The sequence below is a fragment of the Siniperca chuatsi genome, linkage group LG4, assembly GCF_020085105.1.
Source record: "Siniperca chuatsi isolate FFG_IHB_CAS linkage group LG4, ASM2008510v1, whole genome shotgun sequence".
NCBI classification, from domain to species: Eukaryota; Metazoa; Chordata; class Actinopteri; order Centrarchiformes; family Sinipercidae; genus Siniperca; species Siniperca chuatsi.
The window spans coordinates 9,546,549-9,570,653 of NC_058045.1; the positions used below are offsets into that span (position 1 = coordinate 9,546,549).

The window sequence follows — 24,105 nt, forward strand, 5'->3', positions numbered from 1 at the left end:
GTACTTTTTACTTAATTGAGTCCCAGTACAGAGGGTAATCATTATCAGTAGAGAATCCATACAGGTCTAGTGAAGAATAGCTAATCATTTCAGATCCAGCCCAACTGTTTTTAGTATTTACCCACAGGTAAGCACAGAGCATGCACAGGCTTAAACATAACATACACAAAACACAATAAACCATGTAAAAATACATGCTGAAACCCACCACACAAGCTCACTGATAACAATGTATCAAGTGACAGCATAGTCTAAAACCTGAATAGATCCAGCTGTATTCTGCCAACCCAATCATCAATGGTTAAAACATCAAAGTACGGTATGACATGAATTTTTATTGCTCACAATTTAAAATACATACAATTTCACAGGTTTTTATTCAGGTTTACACTGCATACAAAATGTGATTTTTGGGTGAAGAATTTTCAAGTTATACACAAAGTTTATAGATAGCTGCCTTTTTCCTTTTTGCTACATGAGCTAGTTTCCTCTGGGTTTCCTCTCTTTACAAAGGGAATTACTTCGATGCGTTTCCACAGGCCGGAACCAAACACAGAAAATGCCCCTCAGGAGTTCTCTACAGAGACAAAAAGAAAGACACAGTTCACAGTGTTGCATTAGTGGGTGAAGCGTTTTAAGGCAGCCCAGTGTAATGAAGTCATTTGTTGTTGATGTAGCTTTCCGATGGTTTTCACCAACCGACCTGTAGGTTGTTGTGGCATACAGCATTATGAGTCGCTGTCAGGTGATTGTGCACACACTTCCCAAAGCGGTGTAGACAGGAAGAATCAGAGGAGGTGCAGGTCTGAGGGCATGATGGGGGTGTCAGCAGCAGACAGCTTGAACAGGAGGTGTGTTGGCAGGAGCCCTGGCACGCAGTCTTCTCCAGAGACACAAACCTACAGAGCAGGAAATTCAGATTTCTGTTAAAAATGCAGCACGAGAAGATATTGAGGGGAAAACGTCTTTTTTTCTTTCAGTCACCTGGCAGAGCAGATTTCAGAGGGGTTGGCCTGACAGTGTTCCTTGGTGCACTCTGGATGACAGATCTCTGTATCTGAGGATTCAAACACTGCACAAAGCACATTTTAAGCAAACACTGGATGAGAAACAGAAGTGGGACTCTTCTTCATAAAGCATTAGACATATCAAATTTAATATTTACATCTTTTCCTGAGCAGAAACAAAGCATGAAAATCTCTAATCTCCTACTACGTCTGATACCGTATCAATAACGGTGATAACTCGTTTCACCATGAAGAGATAAGAGGTGTAATTATGGCTTAGCTGTTAGCTGAAACCTTTGAATCAAAGGAAGCCTTGACCACACTATCAGGCTTCACAGCCTATAAACAAGATTTACCACAGAGGCACAATTCCCACTACAATGACTTACTTAGTGGTGAAATGTAACTAAGTACAATTACTCAAGCACTGTACATAAGTACAATTTTGAGGTTTATGCTACTTTATACTTCTACTCCACTACAATTCAGGGGGAATTTTACTCCACTACATGTATTCACAGCTATAGTTATTAGTTACTTTGCAAATCAGAATTTTACAAAACATATGATCAGTTTTCAAAATATGATGCATTGCTATAGGTTAAACAACCCAATAGTGTACAATGTAGTCAAAACTAGCTTCTTCTCAATCAGCTATAACATTAGAACACATCTTATATTTGAATGAATCTGTACTAATAATATAATAAATATAAAAATATAACACTGACTGGAGTAATTATATTGCATGGTGGGTACATTTATTTTGATACTTCAGAGTAAATTTTGACTACAGGACAGAACTTGTAACGGAGTATTTCATGTTTTTTTGAGTCTATATTATTGACTTTTTGTGATGCAAAATTCAGGCATTGCTGCATCTTTTTTTTTTAAAAATGGTGGTTTATGTATCAAGAAATTTGGCTCACTGTGGTCTATTGTATTAATCAATGATAAAAAGCCATCCAGGGCACATTACCTGCTTGATACTAATTGAGGCTATAAATTATGACCACACCTGCTTCACAGATCCCTTTGCGCTCTGCATCTGGTTTGTCAGCTGCTGAGTCCTGGTAAACACACACTAGCCCCTCATCACACTTGCCCAGATAGTCCCATGTTCCTCCACAGGTCTCCCCCACTGCTCTGGCACAGACAGGGCAGCAGCCGCATACACCTGTCGTCACACCACCTTTACACTGGAGCTTCAGCGGCTGCCGGGTGGAGCAGTGTATCTGTTCGCAGGGCGGGCAGTGAAGAGCCTGAAGCTGCTGAGCTGCTCCAGAGGGCGTTTCCTCTGACCCCAACACCCCCAACAAGGCACTCAAAAAGAAGAGCGTCCACATCCTTGATCGACCTAATGTTATCCTGAGGTGAGAACACCTGTCAGCACCTTTTATATATGTCGGCCCCTGAGATAACACACTAGCAAGGCTTTATAGTTTAGGAGCCACAACCTCCACCCCCCACCAGCAGCCAATAGATGAGGGCAAGGGGGTTTTACTGGGTGGATTTAGTGTAAATACACGGTTAATTATCCCCACGTCTTATCTTCACACTATCAACAGTGTGATTTTGTTTTGAAATAATTCTTCCTTCTGAACACCGTTAGATAAGTCTGATGAAGACTGGCCCCCTTTGTATTTGGAGTCAAATGACCTCTGGAAGGGGTAATTCAGTGCACACCTACAATCAGGTAATGACCTATTTCTTGAAAGAACAAAAGGATTAAGACATCAGCAGGTTATCTGATCAGGACATCTTGTAATTTTTGTATCTCTGAATAAAAACTCTGGCAGGTTGTGAACATAACAATAAAATATGGCCACTGTCACTGGATATCTATCAAGTTACACCGGAGGTTTCAATATAAATGCCTTTTTTCCTTTTATCTGGCTCCCTTTTTAGGGCGGCAAGTAAGCTGAAGAGTACAATAAGTTTACTCATAAGTCAAGTATTTCAGGTAGAATGGGATCTAAGGGGATCAAATAATTATCACCTTATCCAACATAAAAAAGATACATTTATTTCATCATTTTTTGTGATTTCTACAGCAACTAAAACTAAATAGTAAAATGACCCGCTTTGCACCTTAAGAATGACACAAAGCAGTATCTAGCATTTCAGTGTTTTAAAGCAAATACCCATAATAATATTACAAAGTTGCAACTCTTATTTGGTAGCATTACACTATCAGGAAATAAAAACACATCAGATAGATGGAGATGTATCTGGTTCATTACAGTAACTAATATCTATGTATTACTGCATGTTGTAGGTGGTGAAATCGCCACAAAGTTAAATAAAAGCATTCCCAGTTTTCTCAAATATATTTTACTCTTCAAAGTCTTAATCTGAGATTGTAAAGTGGTGCACTGGAAACAGGCAGTCAAGCCATACATGCCTTTGTTTACACTGTGACTTACTTTAGGATCATTTTTCTGTCCAACTTACAGTCTTTATAAATGTTTGCAAAATATGCAACTATTTTTTAAGGTCACATGAGTGAAGAATGTTCGAGAAAACAGATTTTTAATACAAAGCAAATTCTAAAAGAATTGAATGGATTTGACATTTATTTATTATTAAAACCTTGGTTGTATGTGTGTTTTTCCTTAGGATGATTATTTACTTTAGGTATAGGTATTTGACTATAATCAGTTGGTGATTTGTAATTTTTAACAGGGGGGATGGCCCAATGGGAGCACCCCACACTACACGTTGCTACTCGTCACTTTGATCGTGAAGGTGACACTTCTCTATAGAGTATATAGGCTACAATATAGTATAGAATTGAGTGTTTATAGTATATAGTTTAGAGAATATTATAAATCCAAGACAAAACTGATAGAAGGGCGGGAGAGAAAAAGGCGCAATTACAAATCCATCTGCTACTATGGCGCCACAGATTCATCAATACACAGCGCAGTTAGGCTACTGATATTTCAGAGCCATGGTCGGGGCCGTAGATTCTAACTTGCACAAACCTCCGTCAGATAAAGGATCAATGAGTCAGGCAGACTAGACTAACATATTCAACTAAACAACCCCTCTGCTCCTGCACTCTCTCTGCTACTAGGGGATGAAGAGGGGGGATGGCAGGTTAACAAGGGGGATGCATTTTGGTCATTTTACTAACAAGGGGGATGACATCCCCCCTCAAATCGCCTACTGAGTATAATGCAGTCTTTTGCATTATTTACATATTGACATAACTTTAAAGAGTAGCTCCTGTGAATAAAGCTGTGCAAAGTCACTGTTCTGCTGCAGTGTGAAAGGATTGTGGTCCCCAAATGTGTAAAGAAATAATATGTTTGTTCAAAAGCAATTCGATTTTGAAACTTTTACATGACTCCAATGCGTATTAATCCTGTCATGATTGATCAACCCTTAAAGTTTCTAGTAAATACCATCAATGGCATTTTTTGTAACAGTTTAATATTACTGTAACTAACATTGTTTAATACAGCAACACTACAGATATTGTTCCTTAGCTTGTCCCAATAGACCCTTTTTTACGGTAGACATTTTGACTTGTAAAAGCAGGAAAAGCACATGTGGAAATAACAACATTAACAATGGCTCCTTTCCATCAAGTGTCCCAGTACGCCAGCATGCACAATACCAGGACCCTGGAACTGGCTCACCTAAATGGAATTCAGCCATTGCTAATGTTATTAATTTCACCAATGCTTTTTCTGCTTTGACAAGTCAAAATCTCTGCCGTGGGTTTTTTAAGAGAGCAGCTTTTAGTGCTAAAAAATAGGAAATACTCTCATTGTTATAGGTGGAACCCCCTGTTACAAAAAACTCATTGAGACCTTCCAAGAAGCTTTCAGGGAGATCCCCCGACGCATGCAAGATGTTGTATCTTCACCCTTTTTCTTAGGTTACTTTTGGAAGGATTTGATGGTGTGAGAAAAGAGACTATTATGGTAAATCTTAGTTAAAATTAAAATTGTTATAAATTATTATATATAATACTAAAATATTATATATTAGCATCATTGAACCCATTTTAACCAGAAGTGGATACCATTTACCTTTAATATGTTTCAGCTTTAAGACATTCTTTCAGTTATTAAAGAAACCACATCTATAAAAATGCATACTCAAATAAAAGGTGGTGAAATATGAGAGCCTCAAAGAGGGAAAAGACTTCTGCTCTCACATCGACTGTGAAAACTGTTGATCTCACAACTCTCATTAATTCTGTTAAAATTCCTTTTTACACTGTAACATAAATCTCCTCGTGAAAGTTTCTCTTGTACGTTGACAAAACAATTTCAACTCAAGATCCACTTGTTTGTTGTGGAGCTGTCAACCAAAAATCACACAGTCCTCATGAGCAGGGAAAATTAAACATCTACAGTACAGCTCCATGGCAACTGAGTAAACTCAATCTGCTAATGAGGACTGTGTGAACAAATGAGTTAGTGACCCTTGAGTTGAGATCGTTGACATGTCAAGCTCATTTATCTTATATATACTGTCACAATGTAACAAAAGAGCGTATGCTGGATCGTTACACTGGAATAGTCTACCAGGAGCCAAAATTACAAGGTATTTTCATCACAAAAAATATGTTCATAAATATACCCAAGGTTATGTAATTTAATTATCAATTGGAAGCTCTGAGTTGTATAAAAATGTATTTATTTTCAAGGAAACTATTAAGTAACACTGAATACAACAGGAGTGATCATTCAATAAGTCAATAAAACGTGTGACTCCTACATCATAAAGATCCCACATACAAGACGTCTTGGAAAACAAGATTTTAAAGCAAACATGTTGACAATTTGCTGGTGCTACAATTTCATTTTTTCCCCCACATAACAAATTGAGGTGATATACACCTGTGTAGAAAAGTGACAACATTTTACATCAAGTTACAAAGGGCTGGATGTCAAAGTGCAAGATGCCTGAAACCCCCCACCCCCCTCCTCATTAAAGAGGACGATCAAGGTGTCAAAATCAGAAATGGACTCTAAAATACAAATCTCCAAAATTATAATTCAGCCATTATGGCTTTGTATTCAGTTGAGACTCTATTCTAGTTTACATTACATAACTTTAAAATATTGTTTCAGAAACATTTTCCTCCCAAAGATACATTTTTAAAACCGCACCTTATTACAGACAACTGCATGTAATGGAGTAAAGCATCACAGGAAACTGCAGGCATACAACAGAAAAGCAGCCATTTATCAACAACTTCAAACAAAACACACTAACATTTTGTTGGTTTATAAAAGCAACCGAATCAAAGAATACATACTAAAATCTGAAGTGAAAATAAAAGGACTTAAAAACCTTGAAGAAAAAAAAAAAATGTACAAATATTTACACGTAAATAGATTGAATATTATACAGGTTTGACTGGCCGTTCAAGGTCAGGCTGAAGCCACCAAGGTCCATATAATCCAACACTGCATGACATTCAGTTTTGTCAATCCAAAACAGTTTTTAAAAAGACAAAATACCTTCCAGGAGGCCGTCTTCAAAGTCGCACTAAAAAGAAGCGAGCAAAAAGTGAAAAGTCTGCCGCAGTGTGCAGGTCTGTTTGTTCTGAGTCTGGTTGTATAAAAACATCCAGGGCTTTTGACTCAAATATAGCTTTCAATTTTTTGCATCATTTCAATAATAACAATAATAATAATAATAATAATAATAATAATGGCAATGTTGTGTTTCAAATCCACTGAATATTTCCTTCTGGGAGTCCATTTTTCTTCCAATGTTGATACCATCTTGAACTGAAAGACGAGGTCCTCAGTCTGGAGGAAGGAGGTCGTGCAAACGAAACTGTTGACGGATGTGCGGTCTGACATCTTCATTCTGTGATTAAGAGAGAGAAGAGATGGAATCATTTCAAAAAACTACAAGAAACTACAGACTTTTCAATTCAGTGTTGATTAAGGCCTCTAGTTTCACAGCAGCGTGGGCAAAGCTGGCGGTAACAAGACTGAAAAGGCGAAAACTTAGCTGCATGGGATGTCTCGACAGTGACATACTAGCTACTGATATCACGAGTCTCGTTATCTGTAAAATTTCAGTTCACTGAGATCCATCAGCCTCCAGACAAAAAAAAACCAAAACACACTTTTTCGTTGAAAATGTTTTAGAGAGGTGTTAATTCAATTTTATGATCATTTTGGACGCTGTTGTTTAACTGTATAGCGTTATACTGACAGGGGTTTCTATTTTTGTTTTCTATTTACCACGTTTATCTCAATGAAGGCAGGCTAAAACATCTCTCATTATAATTCAATTCAACAGCACCACAAACTAAAGCCTCCAAAATGATCATGAAGTTGAATCAACACATCTCTAAAACAGTTTCAATAAAAACTGAACATTATAACCTTCATGAAGGGAGGATTTCTTGCAGGACTGTTGTAATATATTGACTGCAATAGTTTTAGATACTGTACCTAATAAACTGCCAACTGAGTGTATTTACCTACAGCTTGACAGAAATCTGAGGAGAAACACTCGAGCCATCATGTCTTAGGATCTCATTTCTTTAATGACTTCTTTAGTGACTATTAAGTGAATTATTCCAATTGTGTGCACAAAAACAACAAGCTTAAACATGAAATTGCATTATGTCAAATATATTTCATGAAGGCAGCAGATAGTGTTATATTAATCAGCTGGACTGCATAAGAAAATTAAAACATGCAGTTGAGAAATGCCATCAACAAATACTGAAACATAAAAAAAACAACAACTATTATTTCTGAGCAGGCCCTGCATAATATTCCTATAATATCCTCATAGCTACTTAGAGCATATGTGACAGAGTTAAGTACTTTACAATGAGCTTAACATACTGGATTCTTGTGAGTAATATTTTAAAAATGTTTCTATGTTGTATGTATTCTATTCTCTGTCATCAGTACCAAATTTGTACCTCGTGACTTTATCCACATTAATCTTTTAATTTATCATAACATAGGTTCTGTCATAGCTGCTCAACACTGATTAAATTTTTCTCTTATCTGTATAATGTTATAGGGATTGTGCTTCTGTGCATCCAGTCTTGAGAAGAGTAGGTGGAACATTCACAACACAGCAGTGTTACCCGCAGTCTAACTAGACAGAGGCCAAAATGGCAAAATACATACCAGCTCCACAAGCTTCTCGAGGAAAGGAACAAGCTTCAGAAGCTCATTGTCATTTCTATCCACAAACCAGCTCTCAATAGGGATCCCATTGGAAAGCTGAAAAAGACACACAATCTATGCACTAGTATCACAGTGACACCGAAACATTGGTAACAAAAGGTTGTTTTTACATTTATTAAAAAGTGGTTTACTTGTTGGTGTGAAAAAGTTTTACCTGATAGGCAAAGGCTTGGGGTGAGTTGTCGATTATTATCGTCTTGGAAAGATCCCGTCCGAGAATGTTTAGGTCTTTAATGTAATTCCCTTGAACGCACACACAGTGCTCACGAAACAGCCTGTGCCTAAAATACACACAATGAGAAAATGTTCCTCAGTTAAAACATGCAATAATACGTCTTTTCAGCAAGTGCTGAGATATGGCCCTTACAAGCAAACACAAACCAAAGGAAATGAAAACATAACCTCGGAGTGGAGTGTGGTAATTAATAAGGGCTTATTCTAAAAACAATAAGTGTGGTGATAATCGTCATTCATTTGAAAAACAGCACAATGAAATTTCGCAGAGGGTTCTAGCTTAAGCTTGGAACCATTTGAATACCGCTCGTCTCACCCTCCCCTTCCAAGCGTGTAGGAGAAACTATGGTGGCCGTGAAACTCGCGAAAGGCCCTATCTAGAGCCAGTGATTGGTTTGTCTGTTCTGGGCTACTGTAGAGACATGGCTGCCTTCGTGGAAGGGGCCCCTCTCCCTCTGTAGATAAAAACAGCTTATTCTAAAAGTTAACAAAAACACAACTATTTTTATTTTCAGGTGATTATACACTAATAAAAACATACTTATGAATATTATAATCCATTTCTGCCAATAGCTCCTCCTAAATGTTACACACTGGACCTTAAGTGACAAGAATTTCCAATTGTACTGGCAGGGAAAAGATGACTTGTTCACTACTTGCTAACTTTCAAGCAGCCAACACAAATATTAACCCGCTATGTGAATGTCTGCTATTTATTAGCATAACAGGTTCTTCCTCCCATTTGTTCATTTGACAGAAGGAAGAGGACGTTGCTGCTGCGTTCAACCGGACTATATTACATATTGTATTCATGGCTGAAGATCTCGACACAATTGAGAAGTCAGAGGTGTGGAGGGTGGGTGTGTATAGAGGATTAACAAAAACATCAATACATACGTTGATGCTTGTTTAACTGTTGCTAGCGTGCTACGACAAGCAAACTTGATCAACTTGAAAACAGCACTATGGAAGTTTTAACAGTTTAGGAAACTATGGAATAATTATTGGTGTCAAGCAGCAAAGATGGTGTAAAGACATTCACCATTTATCTGTGAGACTGTTTAAAAGGTTGGAAAAGAAAGCAGTGAAGAGCTTGAGCCTTCTTTGTCCCACTGACAGGCTTAATATGTTTATCTTCGATTACCTGAGTGTAGAATACAGCTAGTACTTTCCTGGTTGAATCATGACAGTGTCCTCTAGCTTTACTGTAGCTGCACATCCTTTTAAATCTATACTGACCCTTAAATTTCATCCTCATCACTACAGCTACCTCAAGACACACATATTACAAAGCAGGCAGAACGTAAATAAAAATTATTTATTACAAAAGCTGATTCAGAGTCTTGTGTTGTCACTGACCTGACCAACTGTTTTTTCGGATCCAGGATGTTGAGCAACTTGTCAGCGTAGACTTTCTTTGAAGCCGTGAAAAGAATAATCTGGAATTTTAATGGACAGCAATAAATGAGTAATATGTCAACTCTGAGCAGGTCAAATACTGTCTGGAGTCACTTGGAAATGAAAGGGCATCTCACCTCATACATTTGAGACATGCGCTCAAGAAACTCGCGGAAAAAGGGCCTCAACCGAACATACACCTTCAGATTAAAAATTAACAAACAGAAGAAATTTAAAATCACAGCAGCAAGAAAAATGAGACCTTTTGATTAGATAATGACATTTAACAGTTAGTACCTGGTATATTACATCTTGGAAGAGCACAGGGAATGTCAGGGCTGCATCTTCTAGCTCATTCAAACTACAGTGGACCAGAGTTTCGTCCTGAGAACAGAAAAAAAAAGAAAAGAAAATCATAAGTAGGAAAAACCCATTCAAGTAAATTTACTTTTAATATGAGATACAGCACAAGAAACCTTTCACTGCTTACCAGATCCAAGACGAGAGAAAACTCTGGTGTGCTGCGTGTTTTCAAAGGTAATGCCGGTTTGCGTGTTAACTGCTCTTCTGTCAGCGGAGGCACGTGCTTGATGAAGAAGTACCTTTAAGCACAAAAACCATAAAAAGACCCTCATTTAACAAAACAAACAAGGATTGTCTCAACCATGAGCAACACTTTTAGAACAAAGAAAGTTTAAATATAGCGTTGGTCATCCTGGCTTCAGTGTGAATAAGGAAGCCGAATCTGCATGTTTTGTCACCACTAAATAAAACAGAAAATGTCTACTCCAGTTTGAATACTGCAGGGGTCTGAAAAGAGCCACTGACACAAATATCATCTTCTCACTGTGTAGGTCCTGACAGTTTAAAACATGAGTGAATCAACTGAAAAAATCTTTAGTCCATTGAAGTACAAACATGTATAAACATGGTGTCACTCATATACAGGCTGACAGGCCTGTTTTTTGCTGCCATCTAGTGGCTGAAAGTCTCACATTGCATCAAGCTCTGTCCACACACATGCAATGTCACCTTGGGTGTGATTTCAAGTGGAATCAGACCGCACTTTTTTTCTTAAATAAAAAGCTAGTTGCTTAAAAAAAGCACTAATTTCAATCTACTTACGGATCAAAAACTTCCCAGTCCTCATCATATGAGGTTTCTGCAGGAGCTGGAGGTAACGTGTGTGGGTAAACACCGTCTGGCATACAACCAGGAACTGATGAAGACAGAGAGATGGAAAAGGAGTTCAAATGTTACATTCTTCAGTACTGTAAGAGAGAGCCTAAGTCATGACGTCCACCAGCTTCTGTTACTCAATGCAATTTCTCATTCAACATCTCTGTCGTTGGTCTTTCTGAAGGAACTAAGCCTGTTCCTGGGGTTTACGTTCCATATTTTAAGACAAATCTCTACAGCACTTGCTATTAGAAGTCAAAACCTTTGTGATTTAAAAAAAAATTAAACAATGATTAATCTTTAGGCATACATTAACCACAATGATCTAGGGCTTATAACAACTGAAATATTGAATAAACAAGGATACTAGAATCCCCGGGCTTTTCTAATCACATGGAGTGAACCACACAACATACTGTTGAGAAAAGTTATGTTTGGCTATGGTTGAATTTTTTGTTTTTCACGTTATTACAAATGTCACAGTGGTATTTTTAATGAAGTTTTCTTACTTCTGGAACAGAACCTGGAAGTTCCAGTTTCACTTTGGCCTTTTATTATTAAAATCATAAAGCAGAGGTTACATGTACGTTAACAGTTTGATTGTTTAAGATACAGACAGTGAAAACTGACTCGGCATAGGTTTCCAAAGAGCCAAAAAAAGATTAATTTGATTTAAACATCCTACTATGGTAAACCCCACCCACCTGGTCATCAAAGCTGGTTAAAATAAGTAACGAGAACTGTCTGCAGTTAGTATGTCAGGTCTGAACTGCTGGCACTGAAAAAATGCTAAATTGTCTACTAACACGGTACTGACACATAAATTATCTGTCACATAAGCTATCCTCAATTATGTTAATGTCAAGAAAGTTTCCCAAATTAAAAGAATGAGTCTGAGGCCTAATGTGAGAGTGGTCGTACCTGTTAATGGTGGCATGTCAGTTTCAGTGACAATTTCCCCTTCTTCTATAGTTGTATCAGAGGTGATCTGAAGCCTCTGTGGTAATATTGGGGTAGTGTGACACGGAGTGATGCCCTCTGTGGATGTGAGAGTGCTGCTTGGCATTTCTTCCGCCTGCTCAATGTCCAGCTGTTTCATGATTTCCTCTGCCTCCATCGCTTGGCCCGGAGAGTCTGAACCAGGAGTGGCTGAATATAGGTGACAAGAGCGCTCAGTACAGTTTGGTCATAGAAAAACTTTTAGTCACATATCACAGAGGTTCTCGCAAAAACAAACTTGATTTCCAGTTTAAGGGCCCTTTCACACCTACCTCGTTTGGTCTAGACTTTTGGAATTTTCAGTTTGATCTAAACCAAAATTACAGGCGTTGATGTCATGTATAGTTCTTTAATGCGCTTGCATAATTGCAATGTGAAACCAAAACTAACCAGATCGAATGTATACAATGTCACAAAAACGCAAACCGTGGTTCGGACTTTCAGGTGTGAAAAGGCCCTAAAATCTATTTAGAACTTTTATAAAATCGATCCTAAATATTCAATATTTTACACATAAATATCTAAGGATTCTTTTGTTTTACCAGTTTTAGTTGCTGGTGAGAAAAAGTTGAAGACTGGAGAGAAGATGGTTCCAAGCAGGGTGGTGCGTGGTGGGCTGCTTGCTGCCTCGACGGGGGCCTCTAGTTTACCATTTGGTTTCATGGGTTTACTGTTGCAAGTCATTGTGTCTAAAAACATACGACATCTCTTTAATAACAACCCAAAAACTATAGATTTCTGTATATGGTTTCTTTTTTTTGTAACTATGTAACTTAATCTGTTATTATGTAGTCAAGCCATTTTTTTTTTTTTTTACAACACTTGTTACTAGGTCTGTAGTACCTTTATTTGGACTTTTCCGGCAAACTCTGGAGACTGATTTGTTGGAAAGGCCTCTGGTCTGTGGTGTTGAAGTAATTAGATCGCTATCAGAATTACATTCAATGCGACTCCTCTTGGCAGGAATATCCTGCTCCACCTGAGAAAAATGAAAACAGGGATACAGAACCAGTCGAGGTTACAAATTGTTCACATAATTTCAGCTTTTGGGTCGCTTTTTAGTTTAAAAAGTGATTTAATTTTCTTGTGTCCATAAGAGATGAAAAACAGTGATTTTTAGAGTTTATAGAGTGCAGGCAAACAAGACGTATTTCATTTACTTTGTGCTGCTGCACCCTTTACTTTAATGTGACAGCATTCAATTAAGACTTGTGCCGTGTTGAGAGAGTTACGGAAATCTTACGAGGTCCCGACCTAGTAAGATTGCTGTTAAGACTTAAAGACGTAAAGTGACTTGGGTACTTATTCAGACATGGGCCCAATAGGTAAAATTGGCAATGAATAATAAGTGTTGCTTTTGAGAGAAATCAGCTGTGAATCCTGATGTAAGCCCACCTTGACAGCATTTCCACGGATGAATTTCTTTATAGTGGAGAACAGGCCTGTTTCATTCTTCTGCATTTTGCCTCGACCTCTCACGGGGGATGGCTCCACTTCACAGTGTTTCCTTTTGGCCTGGGACGGATGGGTTCGACGGCCTAAGTTCGGCTGCTGAGGAGCTTTACGCACTCTCAGCCTCATCATGCTCCAACGTCACATAGAAAAATCTGACAGGGCGAAAAAAAGTTAAGAAACATTGCTTTAATAATGATAATGTTAGCTTTCACTGAACAAAAAGACCCAAAGTTGTTAAATGTTTCAGGTTGTCCAACCACAAGCAGCTTTTAAGAACAATAAAATTATTTGAAACTGGAAAATTTGGATTAAAATCAGGAATTAAATGATCAAATAATTAGTAAACAAGATTATGTATCTGGCCAGATATTTGATGCCAACTTACAGATACATGGTGCCATGGACAAATTTCGATCAGAACCAAAAATGTACTGAGCTTCGATACCTTTCCCTATACACTGAACATTAAATTTCAATGCAGTGACTCATTGACCATATAATGTAACTTGTATACAATTAATTTTTTCAAGGACATGATGTGATTTTTATTTTTTTACATTGCTATTTTACTGATGAATCAAAATTGATGTTTTGAGACATTTTTGGCTTACTCAAACTGAATTTAAAGGTAAAGTTAGATAAAATAATTTAGGCAACTAAATTAAGGATAAGCTAATAAACAGCTGTTCACCTTAAATTATAAACAGACTTTGAATCCAGATCTGGATGTTGTCTTCTATTTAGATGTCAAGGAACATTTTGACCACAAAAGATGAGTGATCATTTCACATTTGCATCTGTGCTGGGGAGGAGACTGACCATATTTACTCAGTAGATTAAATGTAACAGAAACCTTTAATCTAGTTCAAGTCAAATATTACTACTTTCTCTCCACATTTACAGAAAGGTAAAAGAAGCTCAAAACTGCAAGCTATGCATGAGTAAAAATGACTGTTTCACTGATTTAACACCAATGAAGCTATTGGTGTTCACATATTGTGCTGGAGTAGGATCATCTTTGTTTGACTGTCTGGGTCAAATTTTCAAATGGTATCATTTTAATCTACATTTATTTTGCAATATTTATATTAATATTCTAACAATTCTGTTCAAGAATTACTTGCAACTCTTCTTACTTGTAAGGGCGCACACACAGCCACTCCAAAAGCATATAAAAACAGACACTACTTAAGTTACAAATAGCTGATAAACTCTTGGGTACAGTGCGACAGATACTGTTTTTAAGGCAGATACTGACACTGATATATGAGTGTTCATAAAATCTGAATAACAGTGTATTGGCCAATAATATATTTTTTTACATAAACACAAAACAAACATTTTTAATTTTTAAGGATCCCTTAAAGTTGGTTACAAATATTCGTGGCCAAGATAGGTACTAAGCAGGACATTTTACTGTTAATAAAATAAAATAAAATAAAATAAACTTAATCCCTAGTAGACAAACTATGTAAGGGAGATACTGTTTCTCAATTACCTCAAACATACAATACAGATCACATGTCTGTGCTTCAATTTCTTGTTATTTATCAGACAACATATACAGTGTGAATGAAAAGCATGTATGCAGTAACGTTTTAACATGTCATCATATCATGTTATCATCTATTGATGTTTGCAACTTTTCAGTTCCTGTTTCCACTTCTCTTGACAACAAATGATAATAATAAAATATATGTTGTCAAATTTCAACTATTGTATGGTCCAAGGACAATTATTTACAAAGTATATCTGGCCATGTGAAATTGTTCTTTACTGCCCTCAAACGCATCATTTAGGGATTTTTTTCATCTGGTGTAATACTGCTTTAAATATCATGTCAGTTAAGATCAACTCAGATTTCCCGTTTGGTTGTCACAGTCATTTAACAAGATAATAAACAAATTGTCACAAGTTGGTATCAAAATCAAATGTAACCTGTGTGAGTCAGACCGGTCAGTAGAGTGGGCGGTGTAACGTTACGTGGTAAACATTACTAGTAACCGGCGATGCGAGGCCTTAAACATGTTCAAATTGAGCTGGTGTTTAGTACAAACGCTTTCTGTATGAATGTTTGGTCAGTTATGCAGCGGCTTTATTAGCTAATTGTTGCTAACTCTCATCTGGTAGCATAACAGCATCACTGACTACCGTTATGTAACATCGGACAGGCTGTGTATTAACACCAACGACGTCAGCTATCGCTAACGTTAGCCAGTTGCTGGTATTTAGCATCAAAAGTCCAGCGACCAACCACCGCTGGTTTGACGGACGCTGGTGTCCCACGTGTGGTAGGACACAACTATGAGTTTGTGTGGCCACAACTGGCACTTGTCCGTTTAATATAACTGATATCAATGGCAATTTATCCTAACGTAATTTAAACCAGATGCTGTCGGTGGGCTCCGTGGCTGATTAACGTTAGCTTTCAGGCTAACAAAACGCCAATGGCAGCAAAACCAAGGCCGTGACATTATTCACTTCAGTTCCCAGAGCACGTCTCGCATGTATCCTCGCAAATATATATGTGTTTAACATGCAAACTATCCATCAATTCTTTGGTAAAAACGATGCTACATAACAGCTAGCTACGCTCTGGCTAACACGTCATTTTGTTCGCTTCCATGACTATTTTCAGCCATTAGACTACGCCCCCTTCGCTGGCTAACGTTAGCCGCTAGCTAGCAGCAATCAGGCTATCAGGGTTACAAACCGTTTTGTTTACATGTTGACGTTGTTTGTTACTTACTGATAATCTAGGGAGCTCTTCAAAACTTGTCGCAGCGTTGTCAGCTCTCGGCCGCGACCGTGGCTGCCACCGGTAGAGGTCGGGCCGTGGTTGTTGCTGGCAGCTGTCTGTCGCTCGGTAGCTAGTCACTGATCAACCATGTCTGCGGACGCCATTTCCCGCCTCATCACAAATAATAACGTTGGTGGTGCGCAGGAGAATGCGACACACACGTAGAGGAACCAACGTGGCGGAGAACGGAATCAACAGGAAAATGGCTATGGTGTGTGGGTGTGTGTGTGTGTGTGTGTGTGTGTGTGTGTGCGCGCAGCTGGACTGAGGCTCACTAACACACTTTATCCCTGCTGGTATTGGTGTGTGACTACAAGAAAGCTGTAAAGAATGTGCAAACTGGTGCACGTATTGTTCACAAGAGTTATTTGTTAAATAACAGGTAATGCACACAGCATTACCTGTTATTTCTTGATACATTTTGAAGTTTCAGACTGATGTTTGGCATCTTTTTGCCTAAAGAGTGCCAGAAGATTTTATAATTTTAAATACGTTTTTGCAGCCATTGTTTCTACAACATTACAGAGTGAAATGCAGCTTGCCGAGAAGTTGAGAATGACAATGCATCACAATGAACTTTGTGGAAAGTTCTAGATTAGAGATTCCAGTCAGCCGGTGAGCAGCACTGTGATCATGAACTATGTTGTTGGAAAATAAACAGGGAATACAAACAGGCAAAAATAGACGATGTGACAGCTAATCTGAATTTGAGAGCTTTTAGCTGTAGAAAGCCTGGATCAAGTCCTGGCTGTCCAAACTTTGCACCAGTAATCAAGAGTCTTTGAAGCATACTGTAGATTCAGCTACATGACCAAGAAAACTTTGACAAAAATTCATTAAAATAAATTCTCAAGCAAGGTTCAAACTCTAAGGGGTTGACTTTCATACCATAGTGAAATGGACTGGCTGCCTGGAGGGTAGTAATAACTATCAATCAACAGGCTAAATATCTGTTATGTACATGGGTACTGACTCAGAACCAATTAACCGAAAGTCATCAGCAGGACAAACACTCTAATTAAATTATTTATTCTTGCATGGGCATGCATTGTCAGTTTGCATGAACAAGTTGGCCTGCTGATGACCTTTGATGTCTGGAAGGCAAGACAAAGGTGTTCTTCAATCTGAAAACAACATGGTAAAACTATGTGAATGTTCAGTAATGGAAAGAAAATGAAAAGATTTGTGCAGTTAATGAGCCAGAACATGCAAAAACTTGCATTTCCCAAGAACCCTTTGCATTCAGCCTCATGGTAGAACTGTAAACAGGGTCCACATTTACAGCCAATTTAGTAAAGTGCACACATTTCACATTTGAATGTGCACCATGTGGAGTTTTGACTGATATGCAGAAAGGGCACTGTCCACCAACTGTAGATTGTGCCCTAAAGTGATAATATTAATCAGGGACCTCAGAAAAGTAAACAATACTATACAAAAATCACAGCAAAACAAAGTCATATATAATATTCAATATTCCAGTAACACTATTGGATGTAAAATGCCATGAAATGCAACAAGGTTGAAAATATACTTTTATATATATATTTATGATTTTTCATCAACAATTTAAGTTTTTACTAGCATAATTACAGCAGGTTTTCTAAGTGTACACAGTAATTTTAATGCTTAAAGAGTAATTCATCTTTTAAATACAATTAAGTTTGTAAACCGACTATATAACCACCAAGATGTTTATAACTCAGTTAAGCACTGATAGAAAAATACAAAATACAAAACTCTATTTCTGACCTAAGAAAAGCCTTTATAGTAGTTTGCATGTTAAAGCATTCCCAAAGACAACCACTCAATACAAAATGTTTGGTAGCTCAAACATTGTACTGTGGAAAAAAATACATTTTCACAGACTGGATGCTTTAGCATTTAAGTTGGAAACACACCTGAAGACTATTAAAATCTTAAAATAACGAGAAACTACACATATAATTAACTTCCACCAATATACACAATTTTTACTGTAGCAATCTGAAAAAGAGTATATTTGTATAGTGCGCTTACTCTTAATGACTGGTAGACAATGATTACAGCTGTAGAGGTGGGCATCCCTCCAGTATTCTGCAAAAACAAATGATTGTACCAAAGCATAAATATTTTAATTGTTCATTTAAACTGTGTCAATAAAAAAGGCCAATTTGGGTCAATGAGTTTATTGGATGTATGTGGGCAACATGGACTAAATATTCTGCAGCAAGAAATTAAACAAACTTTGGAAGAGCCTGGCTAACTTGAGTTAGGCTGTGGGATTTAGGTGAAACCTACTGGCTTATAAAAGTACACTGGTACACCTACGGTGGCAAATCAAAGAATCTTCTACAAACCTTTGTTCTAGGCTCCTATAAAAATCTCAATGCTGGTTGGATAATGAAAGCACCAAGATCATACATTCAATATGCTGCCAAAAGAACCAAAAGATTGATCTATAAGCAGCTAGAAGCTACATTGAACTGCAGAGTCGAGTGTTAATGCTCAATGTTTTCTGCACTACGAGCGACTCTCTCATTGCAGGGAGTCATTTTATTCCACCGTAATATCAATGTACCACTTACTGCAGGTTTAATTAAACCTAGATGTTTAAATATTGATGATAACTTGACCAAACTTGTTGTGATTAGTCATGATACCCAGGCCATAAATATTACTACCGTACTAGCCACTATGTGTGCCCACCCTGGATTTAATGTGCTACTTCTTTCCCTAAAAGTTTAGGAAATGTAGTATTAACTTGCAAACTGATGGTGAGGTTTCATTTCATCCCAAGATGAAGGAGTTTCCTGTATGGTCCTGGTCCACCCCACAGGCCCCTGACGTAAGAAAAATAAAGAACATTAATAAAATGTGGTGAGAGGTGTGGTACAGTTCCTCACTATCAACTATTAACATGTTGTTAATTAACTATATGCATACTTTAGAAGCCCATGCCAATAGAGGTGAGGCATCATATCAGCTTTCATGTAGTACATGAGTCTTCTTTCTTTGGCTTGGTTAAAGGGGAATGTTTCCAGTGGTTGTCCATTGTAGTCAAACTCTGCCAGAATTACTGTGTTGTAGCTTGTAACCAACGGACATGAGGTGTAGCCATCATACTGTAAACAAGGAGATTACTGATTATGTATTTGCATATTTTTCAACAGAGAAATTATAATATTCCTCAAATTCTTGATGTTTATGTGCCACTTACCTTCTTATCTGGCTTCTCATTTTTCAGTATTTTGCTGATGGTTCTGTTCAGTATAGCAGACTGTGCAGCTGAGAATAAGAACAAGAATGGTAAGCTTTTTCAAAAACTGCGTAAATTTTCTTTTTAGGAATTAGGAGGATGAACACTATGTCCCAAATCCATATGACATGCTAATTATATGCAGTATGTACTACATACTAATTGTCATAGTAGACTGTTTTAGCGGTTAGTATACAAAAAAAATCAACATACTTTATACTAACAGGACATGACACAGTACGTGCAACGTCAGATGTACATCAAACTGCGACTTTGGAATGTCACTAAGTTAAACTTCACAAATAAAAAGCAAAGTGTCTTTCTTAAGAGTGATTACTTATTTTTCTTTTCAAAGATCTTTGCGGAGAAATTTCACCACCAACCACAATTCATTTTAATTTTTCCAGCTGTGAGCAGCTCCTCTTTTTCCTTTGTGCATTGCATTGTTGGAGAATAGTGATCGTATTTTGTATACATGATGTCTGGTTTGAGTATACTTCATTTTGTCACTTTTCAGTGTGAAAACACCATATACTAAAAACCTGCTTAGAATTAGTATGTAGTATGGATTTGGGACACACCGTAAGACTACAGACATGCTAGTGGCCCCATGGGGCTGTAGTGCTACACAGTGCTACACAGCAGAGGAACCAAGAGGAAACATAGCTATTCTCAGGTGCTTTACCACTAGCTGGACAAATAGCTTAAAAGTTTGACCTTTGGTGGTGCAAAAGGAAATGCAAGATTTTTACCCCAGACTTGGGGTGCATTCAGTTCCATGTAATCCATTTAAAATGTGTCGGCATTGACTTCCCTTGAATCGAGGGGCAAATGCCTGAGATGCCTGGACCAAAGTGAATTTGGTCTACATTCTGCCTAAATGGATTTGTAATATTTTAATTAGAAGAATTTTGTTATGGCAACATGTTATTTTATTGGATGAGAAAGCCATTTGATTTTAAGTTTAACTGATGTACAGTATATAAGAAATTTCATCACTAGGGGGCTCATTGAAGGAGGGCATCAAAGGAAGAAAATGCACTCTTGGCTCCACTGCCATCACTGCCATCATTTGACTTGATGGTGGCACTGGATTAAATAAATAAATAAAAACCAGTGGGTCACCAAAATCATTAAAGTTCCTCCTTTGGGGATCATCAATATTTGTTCCACATGTTACGGCTATTCACTTTATTATCTTTAAGATATTTCCCTCTACATCAAAGCTCATCTAAGGACAGACAGATGGATTGATTGACACTGTCAACACTACAGCCGCTCATGTGGCAAATAACACCAACATCCCCCACATTTAGCATACCTTGCATGAATACACTGAATGTAAACATGACAAGCATGACTGCACTTGTGCAGGAAGTGATAAGTACTGGTTTATAACCCGATGTCATCATCAGTGATTTGCCAGGAACATCCCATCATTTAATCCACAGTTAACAGACAGGAAATGTCACAAACACAGGAAACTTAAATTAGCTAGGCACAGAGGGTTAAACTTTTTCACCTTGTGTTTACATTTCACAAAGAAATGTTTTGCACTTGACACAATCAAACTTAAGCACAAAGGTAAACTGAGATAATGACACAATCCATCAGATACTACTGAGAAGTGTCCCTAAATTACAAGCTTTTTGGGTGTGGTGTATGTTTTTATAGTCTTGTGTAAGTAGGTTATTGTGTAATACACTTACTCAAGTTACAAAAAGAACAAACAGTTACGAGATAAAACTGTATGAATTGTATGCAGCAACAGAGTGCTTTCCAATACTGCGTTGATGCAGTGTTCAAACTAATGACACAGTAATCACTTACCGACAGCAGCACACGTTTTGGCTGTAGGTAGGCTGGTACAGTCTCCAATCCCAAACACATTTGGATACCTATTATGTTGGAGGTTATCTTTGTTGACATCCAACCAGCCTGCCTCATTTGCCAGTGGACTGCCTTTAATCACCAAATTGGGTCCCATTGGTGGTGTGACATGAAGCATTTCATACTAATAAAGACAAAGAGCAAAGTTTAAGAGTTATTGACTGGAGTCTCTTTTCCTGATTTGGCATATATTTCGGTGCAAAGGGTGAAAAAATGTATAGTGTATTAGGTTTTTCCTAACAAACAGGCACAACAGACAAAAAACAACAACATTTTTAAGAATTTAAAGAAGAAGTAAATTACGATGCACATGGTGGAATAAGCTGTCCATTGTATATTACAGTATATTACTATGTAAAAGTTACTGTTGAGGAACAGTAACACAGTTACCTCAAACACTTTGGTTTCGCCTGGTTTGTCAAGATTTTCAAACACAGCTTCTTGCTTGTCTGCCCGCACTTCAATCAGGTTGTGCCTCAAGTTCACTTGTAGGTCACGTTGTTTAACAATATCCCACAATGAGTCAGCATATTTCTTGATTCCAAAGAGTACAGGTAGAGATGTGTTGTATATTACATTGGCCTTTGCCCTTTTTCCTGTCTTGGATAAAATCATAAAAATATCTTCATTTAATTTGGAAAACCACACTTGATAGTTTGAAAATGTACTACATTATCATTAAATTCTGAAATGTAAGTACCTTTCTGAGAAAGGCATCGGATAGGTACATGATCTTCTGGGGAGCTCCAGCACATTTCACAGGAGTATTTGGGAATGTGAACACAGCGTTGCCCTCTTTGAAGTTCTGCAGTCCTTTCCACGTTTTCTCCACAGTTTTGACTGAGTAGTTTGACCCAATGTTTGGATGTTCAAATCCTTCTGGCAGTCCTTTGATCTACATATAAGAAGAGTTTCCTGGGATGTAATTTAATTTATATACAACGGCAAAAGTACTAGGTAGAGTTGAATGAATAAGCATTACTTCACCTTCTCATAATGGAGTTGCAATCCAAGAGCCACAATCAAATACTCATAGGAGATCTGTAATGTGAAAAAAAGTCTTAAGTATGGCTAGATGCACACAGATCATCATATTATTTAAAAAATAATCTGCTTCATATACAAACTAACACTCAAAGCACAAGCCAGCAGATGACACATTATTAAGCAATTTTATAACTAACACACTCAGATAACAGTTTCCTAAAGTAAACATACTTCAGTCCCATCGTCTGTGCGGACAGTATTTGTGTCTGGGTTTATTTCCTGAACTTTAGATTTCACCCACTTCACTCCAGACGGCATAACGCTTGCGGTGGAACGACCTGATGAGGCTACAGTTTTCGCACCAGCACCAACCAGGGTCCATATTGGCTGATAGTAGTGCATCTGAAAGTTGTTAGACACCAGCTTTAAATGACGTTATGTTTCTGAGGGACTGAAACATAAAAATGCTAAACATGAATTCACAGCTGAAGGAATGAAATGATGCAAGGAGCTGAATGATCCTTGCCTCACTGGGCTCCACAACGGCCACATGCTCAGCTCCCAGCATCCTCTTCATTCGTGCACTCATTGTAATGCCCCCGCTTCCTCCTCCGAGCACAAGCATTTTGTAATGCTGTTTGGCAGAGACATGGCTGCTCGTGTGAAGACGAGAGATAGCAGTGCCTTGGGCTTGGCACTGCCTCAGACAAAGCAGTGTAGCCATTCTGTGTCATAACAATAAGGACAGGTCATTTGGTTAGCAACAATTCAGTTATAAAGTCTGGGACTCAAACATACAAAATCTGTCCCCAACCTGCACTTCCCATTTAGCTGTTCCACATTTTGACTATAGGTACAAAGTAACTTCTGCCTTTTACAGTAGTGAGTAGAATAAATAACCCAAGTTCACTCATCTGAGTAGGTTTTAAACATCAGCTTAAATATTTCGTGTTCTGACATGCACTTATGAGAACAATAAGATCATGAATTGTGATTTGATTGTGGCTTTACCACCCACAGCTATTGCAACAGGGGACCATCCCAGTTAAATTGACCTGACAAAACACACGCACAATGAATATTTGCAGGAGCAAATTCATAACGGTTTAACAGTTGCTTATGGTGACTTGTCTTGACAAGTTGTAGAGTAAAAATCTGCATAATAAGGGGACCTGCTTTAAATTGAGTGAGAGATTCTGACTTTGACATATACTTTTCAGCCTGTGCCAGAGATCCTTATAGCCGTAGCACAAATGACTAACGGGTAATGATATAGCTGGGTTACTTCTATTTGGTGGGGTTTACATCTTCTGTAACGTCTAATCGGAGCTGAGCCGCTGCTGCTGCATGCTGCGTAACGAACGGACTGAGCCGCATAACAATCAGTCCTGTACATACGTAGACTTGACAACATGATATTCAAGTAAGTTACAGTTTAGCACTGTCACGTCGAAAAAGATAGACTTGTATGTTACTTACCTTGAACTACTGTTAGCCGCCCGTTTTACTGTCAATTTAGACAAAAATCCTTAAATGACATAGGAGAATTCAGGCCGACCTGCTTTCCCTCTGCCAAAACGGCAGGACTACAGCCCAACCTGCGCGAGGCGTTAACCCTATGTGACCTGCAGTTGCCACCCTTCGAGCGACGGACGGAGCTGCTGTCGAATTCTAGTCTAGAACGTTCATCCCGCCTCCGCGGTCGCTCGACCAATCAAAAGCGAT

At 38.0% G+C, this 24,105-nt stretch overlaps 3 protein-coding genes across 7 annotated transcripts; all 3 read right to left on the bottom strand.

Annotated features, from left to right (window-relative positions):
* Positions 1-315: 315 nt before the first annotated feature.
* si:ch73-330k17.3 (IGFBP domain-containing protein) lies at positions 316-2,406 on the bottom strand. The gene is made up of 4 exons (XM_044193004.1): positions 2,026-2,406; positions 985-1,072; positions 704-899; positions 316-577 (listed from the first exon to the last, which is right to left on the bottom strand). The coding sequence occupies exons 1-4, from the start codon at positions 2,351-2,353 to the stop codon at positions 518-520; spliced, it is 672 nt and encodes a 223-aa protein (XP_044048939.1). The 5' UTR covers positions 2,354-2,406; the 3' UTR covers positions 316-517.
* Positions 2,407-5,646: 3,240 nt separating this feature from the next.
* ctdspl2a (CTD (carboxy-terminal domain, RNA polymerase II, polypeptide A) small phosphatase like 2a) lies at positions 5,647-19,032 on the bottom strand. Of its 2 annotated transcripts, none has more exons than XM_044193008.1 (13): positions 18,285-19,032; positions 13,406-13,617; positions 12,854-12,989; positions 12,553-12,699; positions 11,933-12,160; positions 10,958-11,051; positions 10,323-10,434; positions 10,130-10,216; positions 9,970-10,032; positions 9,794-9,873; positions 8,355-8,481; positions 8,141-8,236; positions 5,647-6,848 (listed from the first exon to the last, which is right to left on the bottom strand). In XM_044193008.1, exons 2-13 carry the CDS (start codon positions 13,592-13,594, stop codon positions 6,783-6,785), a joined length of 1,425 nt encoding a protein of 474 aa, XP_044048943.1. In that variant the 5' UTR covers positions 13,595-13,617; positions 18,285-19,032; the 3' UTR covers positions 5,647-6,782. The 2 variants fall into 2 exon arrangements, with proteins under 2 accessions (XP_044048943.1, XP_044048942.1); XM_044193007.1 differs by lacking the exon at positions 18,285-19,032 and adding an exon at positions 16,215-16,522.
* On the bottom strand, positions 17,279-24,022 carry sqor (sulfide quinone oxidoreductase). 4 transcript variants are annotated; one of them, XR_006377661.1, is made up of 12 exons: positions 23,860-24,022; positions 22,907-23,105; positions 22,612-22,782; positions 22,381-22,434; positions 22,094-22,288; positions 21,784-21,993; positions 21,334-21,517; positions 19,465-19,532; positions 19,191-19,369; positions 19,009-19,087; positions 18,285-18,341; positions 17,279-17,389 (listed from the first exon to the last, which is right to left on the bottom strand). XR_006377661.1 is itself a non-coding variant. In XM_044193013.1 (11 exons), exons 2-10 carry the CDS (start codon positions 23,102-23,104, stop codon positions 19,030-19,032), a joined length of 1,317 nt encoding a protein of 438 aa, XP_044048948.1. In that variant the 5' UTR covers position 23,105; positions 23,860-24,022; the 3' UTR covers positions 17,788-18,341; positions 19,009-19,029. The 4 variants fall into 4 exon arrangements, 3 of the variants coding, with proteins under 3 accessions (XP_044048948.1, XP_044048947.1, XP_044048949.1); XM_044193013.1 differs by lacking the exon at positions 17,279-17,389 and having other exon boundaries at positions 17,788-18,341; XM_044193012.1 differs by lacking the exon at positions 17,279-17,389 and having other exon boundaries at positions 17,788-19,087.
* Positions 24,023-24,105: the final 83 nt, after the last annotated feature.

What these genes read in the sequence shown, in the direction of transcription:
- si:ch73-330k17.3 (XM_044193004.1), bottom strand. Translation starts at nt 2,353, where the DNA reads ATGTGGACGCTCTTCTTTTTGAGTGCCTTGTTGGGGGTGTTGGGGTCA. An exon ending in CAAAGGGATCTGTGAAGCAG is followed by an intron (nt 1,073 to 2,025) that starts GTGTGGTCATAA and finishes TGCTTTGTGCAG; the next exon opens with TGTTTGAATCCTCAGATACA. An exon ending in TATGCCACAACAACCTACAG is followed by an intron (nt 578 to 703) that starts GTCGGTTGGTGA and finishes TTGTCTCTGTAG; the next exon opens with AGAACTCCTGAGGGGCATTT.
- ctdspl2a (XM_044193008.1), bottom strand. Translation starts at nt 13,594, where the DNA reads ATGATGAGGCTGAGAGTGCGTAAAGCTCCTCAGCAGCCGAACTTAGGC. An exon ending in TCCGTGGAAATGCTGTCAAG is followed by an intron (nt 12,990 to 13,405) that starts GTGGGCTTACAT and finishes CATTTTTCTCAG; the next exon opens with GTGGAGCAGGATATTCCTGC. An exon ending in TGACATGCCACCATTAACAG is followed by an intron (nt 11,052 to 11,932) that starts GTACGACCACTC and finishes TGTCTTCATCAG; the next exon opens with TTCCTGGTTGTATGCCAGAC.
- sqor (XM_044193013.1), bottom strand. Translation starts at nt 23,104, where the DNA reads ATGGCTACACTGCTTTGTCTGAGGCAGTGCCAAGCCCAAGGCACTGCT. An exon ending in GCGAAACCAAAGTGTTTGAG is followed by an intron (nt 21,518 to 21,783) that starts GTAACTGTGTTA and finishes TGTCTTTATTAG; the next exon opens with TATGAAATGCTTCATGTCAC. An exon ending in TATTGGCATGGGCTTCTAAA is followed by an intron (nt 19,088 to 19,190) that starts GTATGCATATAG and finishes TTCTTACGTCAG; the next exon opens with GGGCCTGTGGGGTGGACCAG.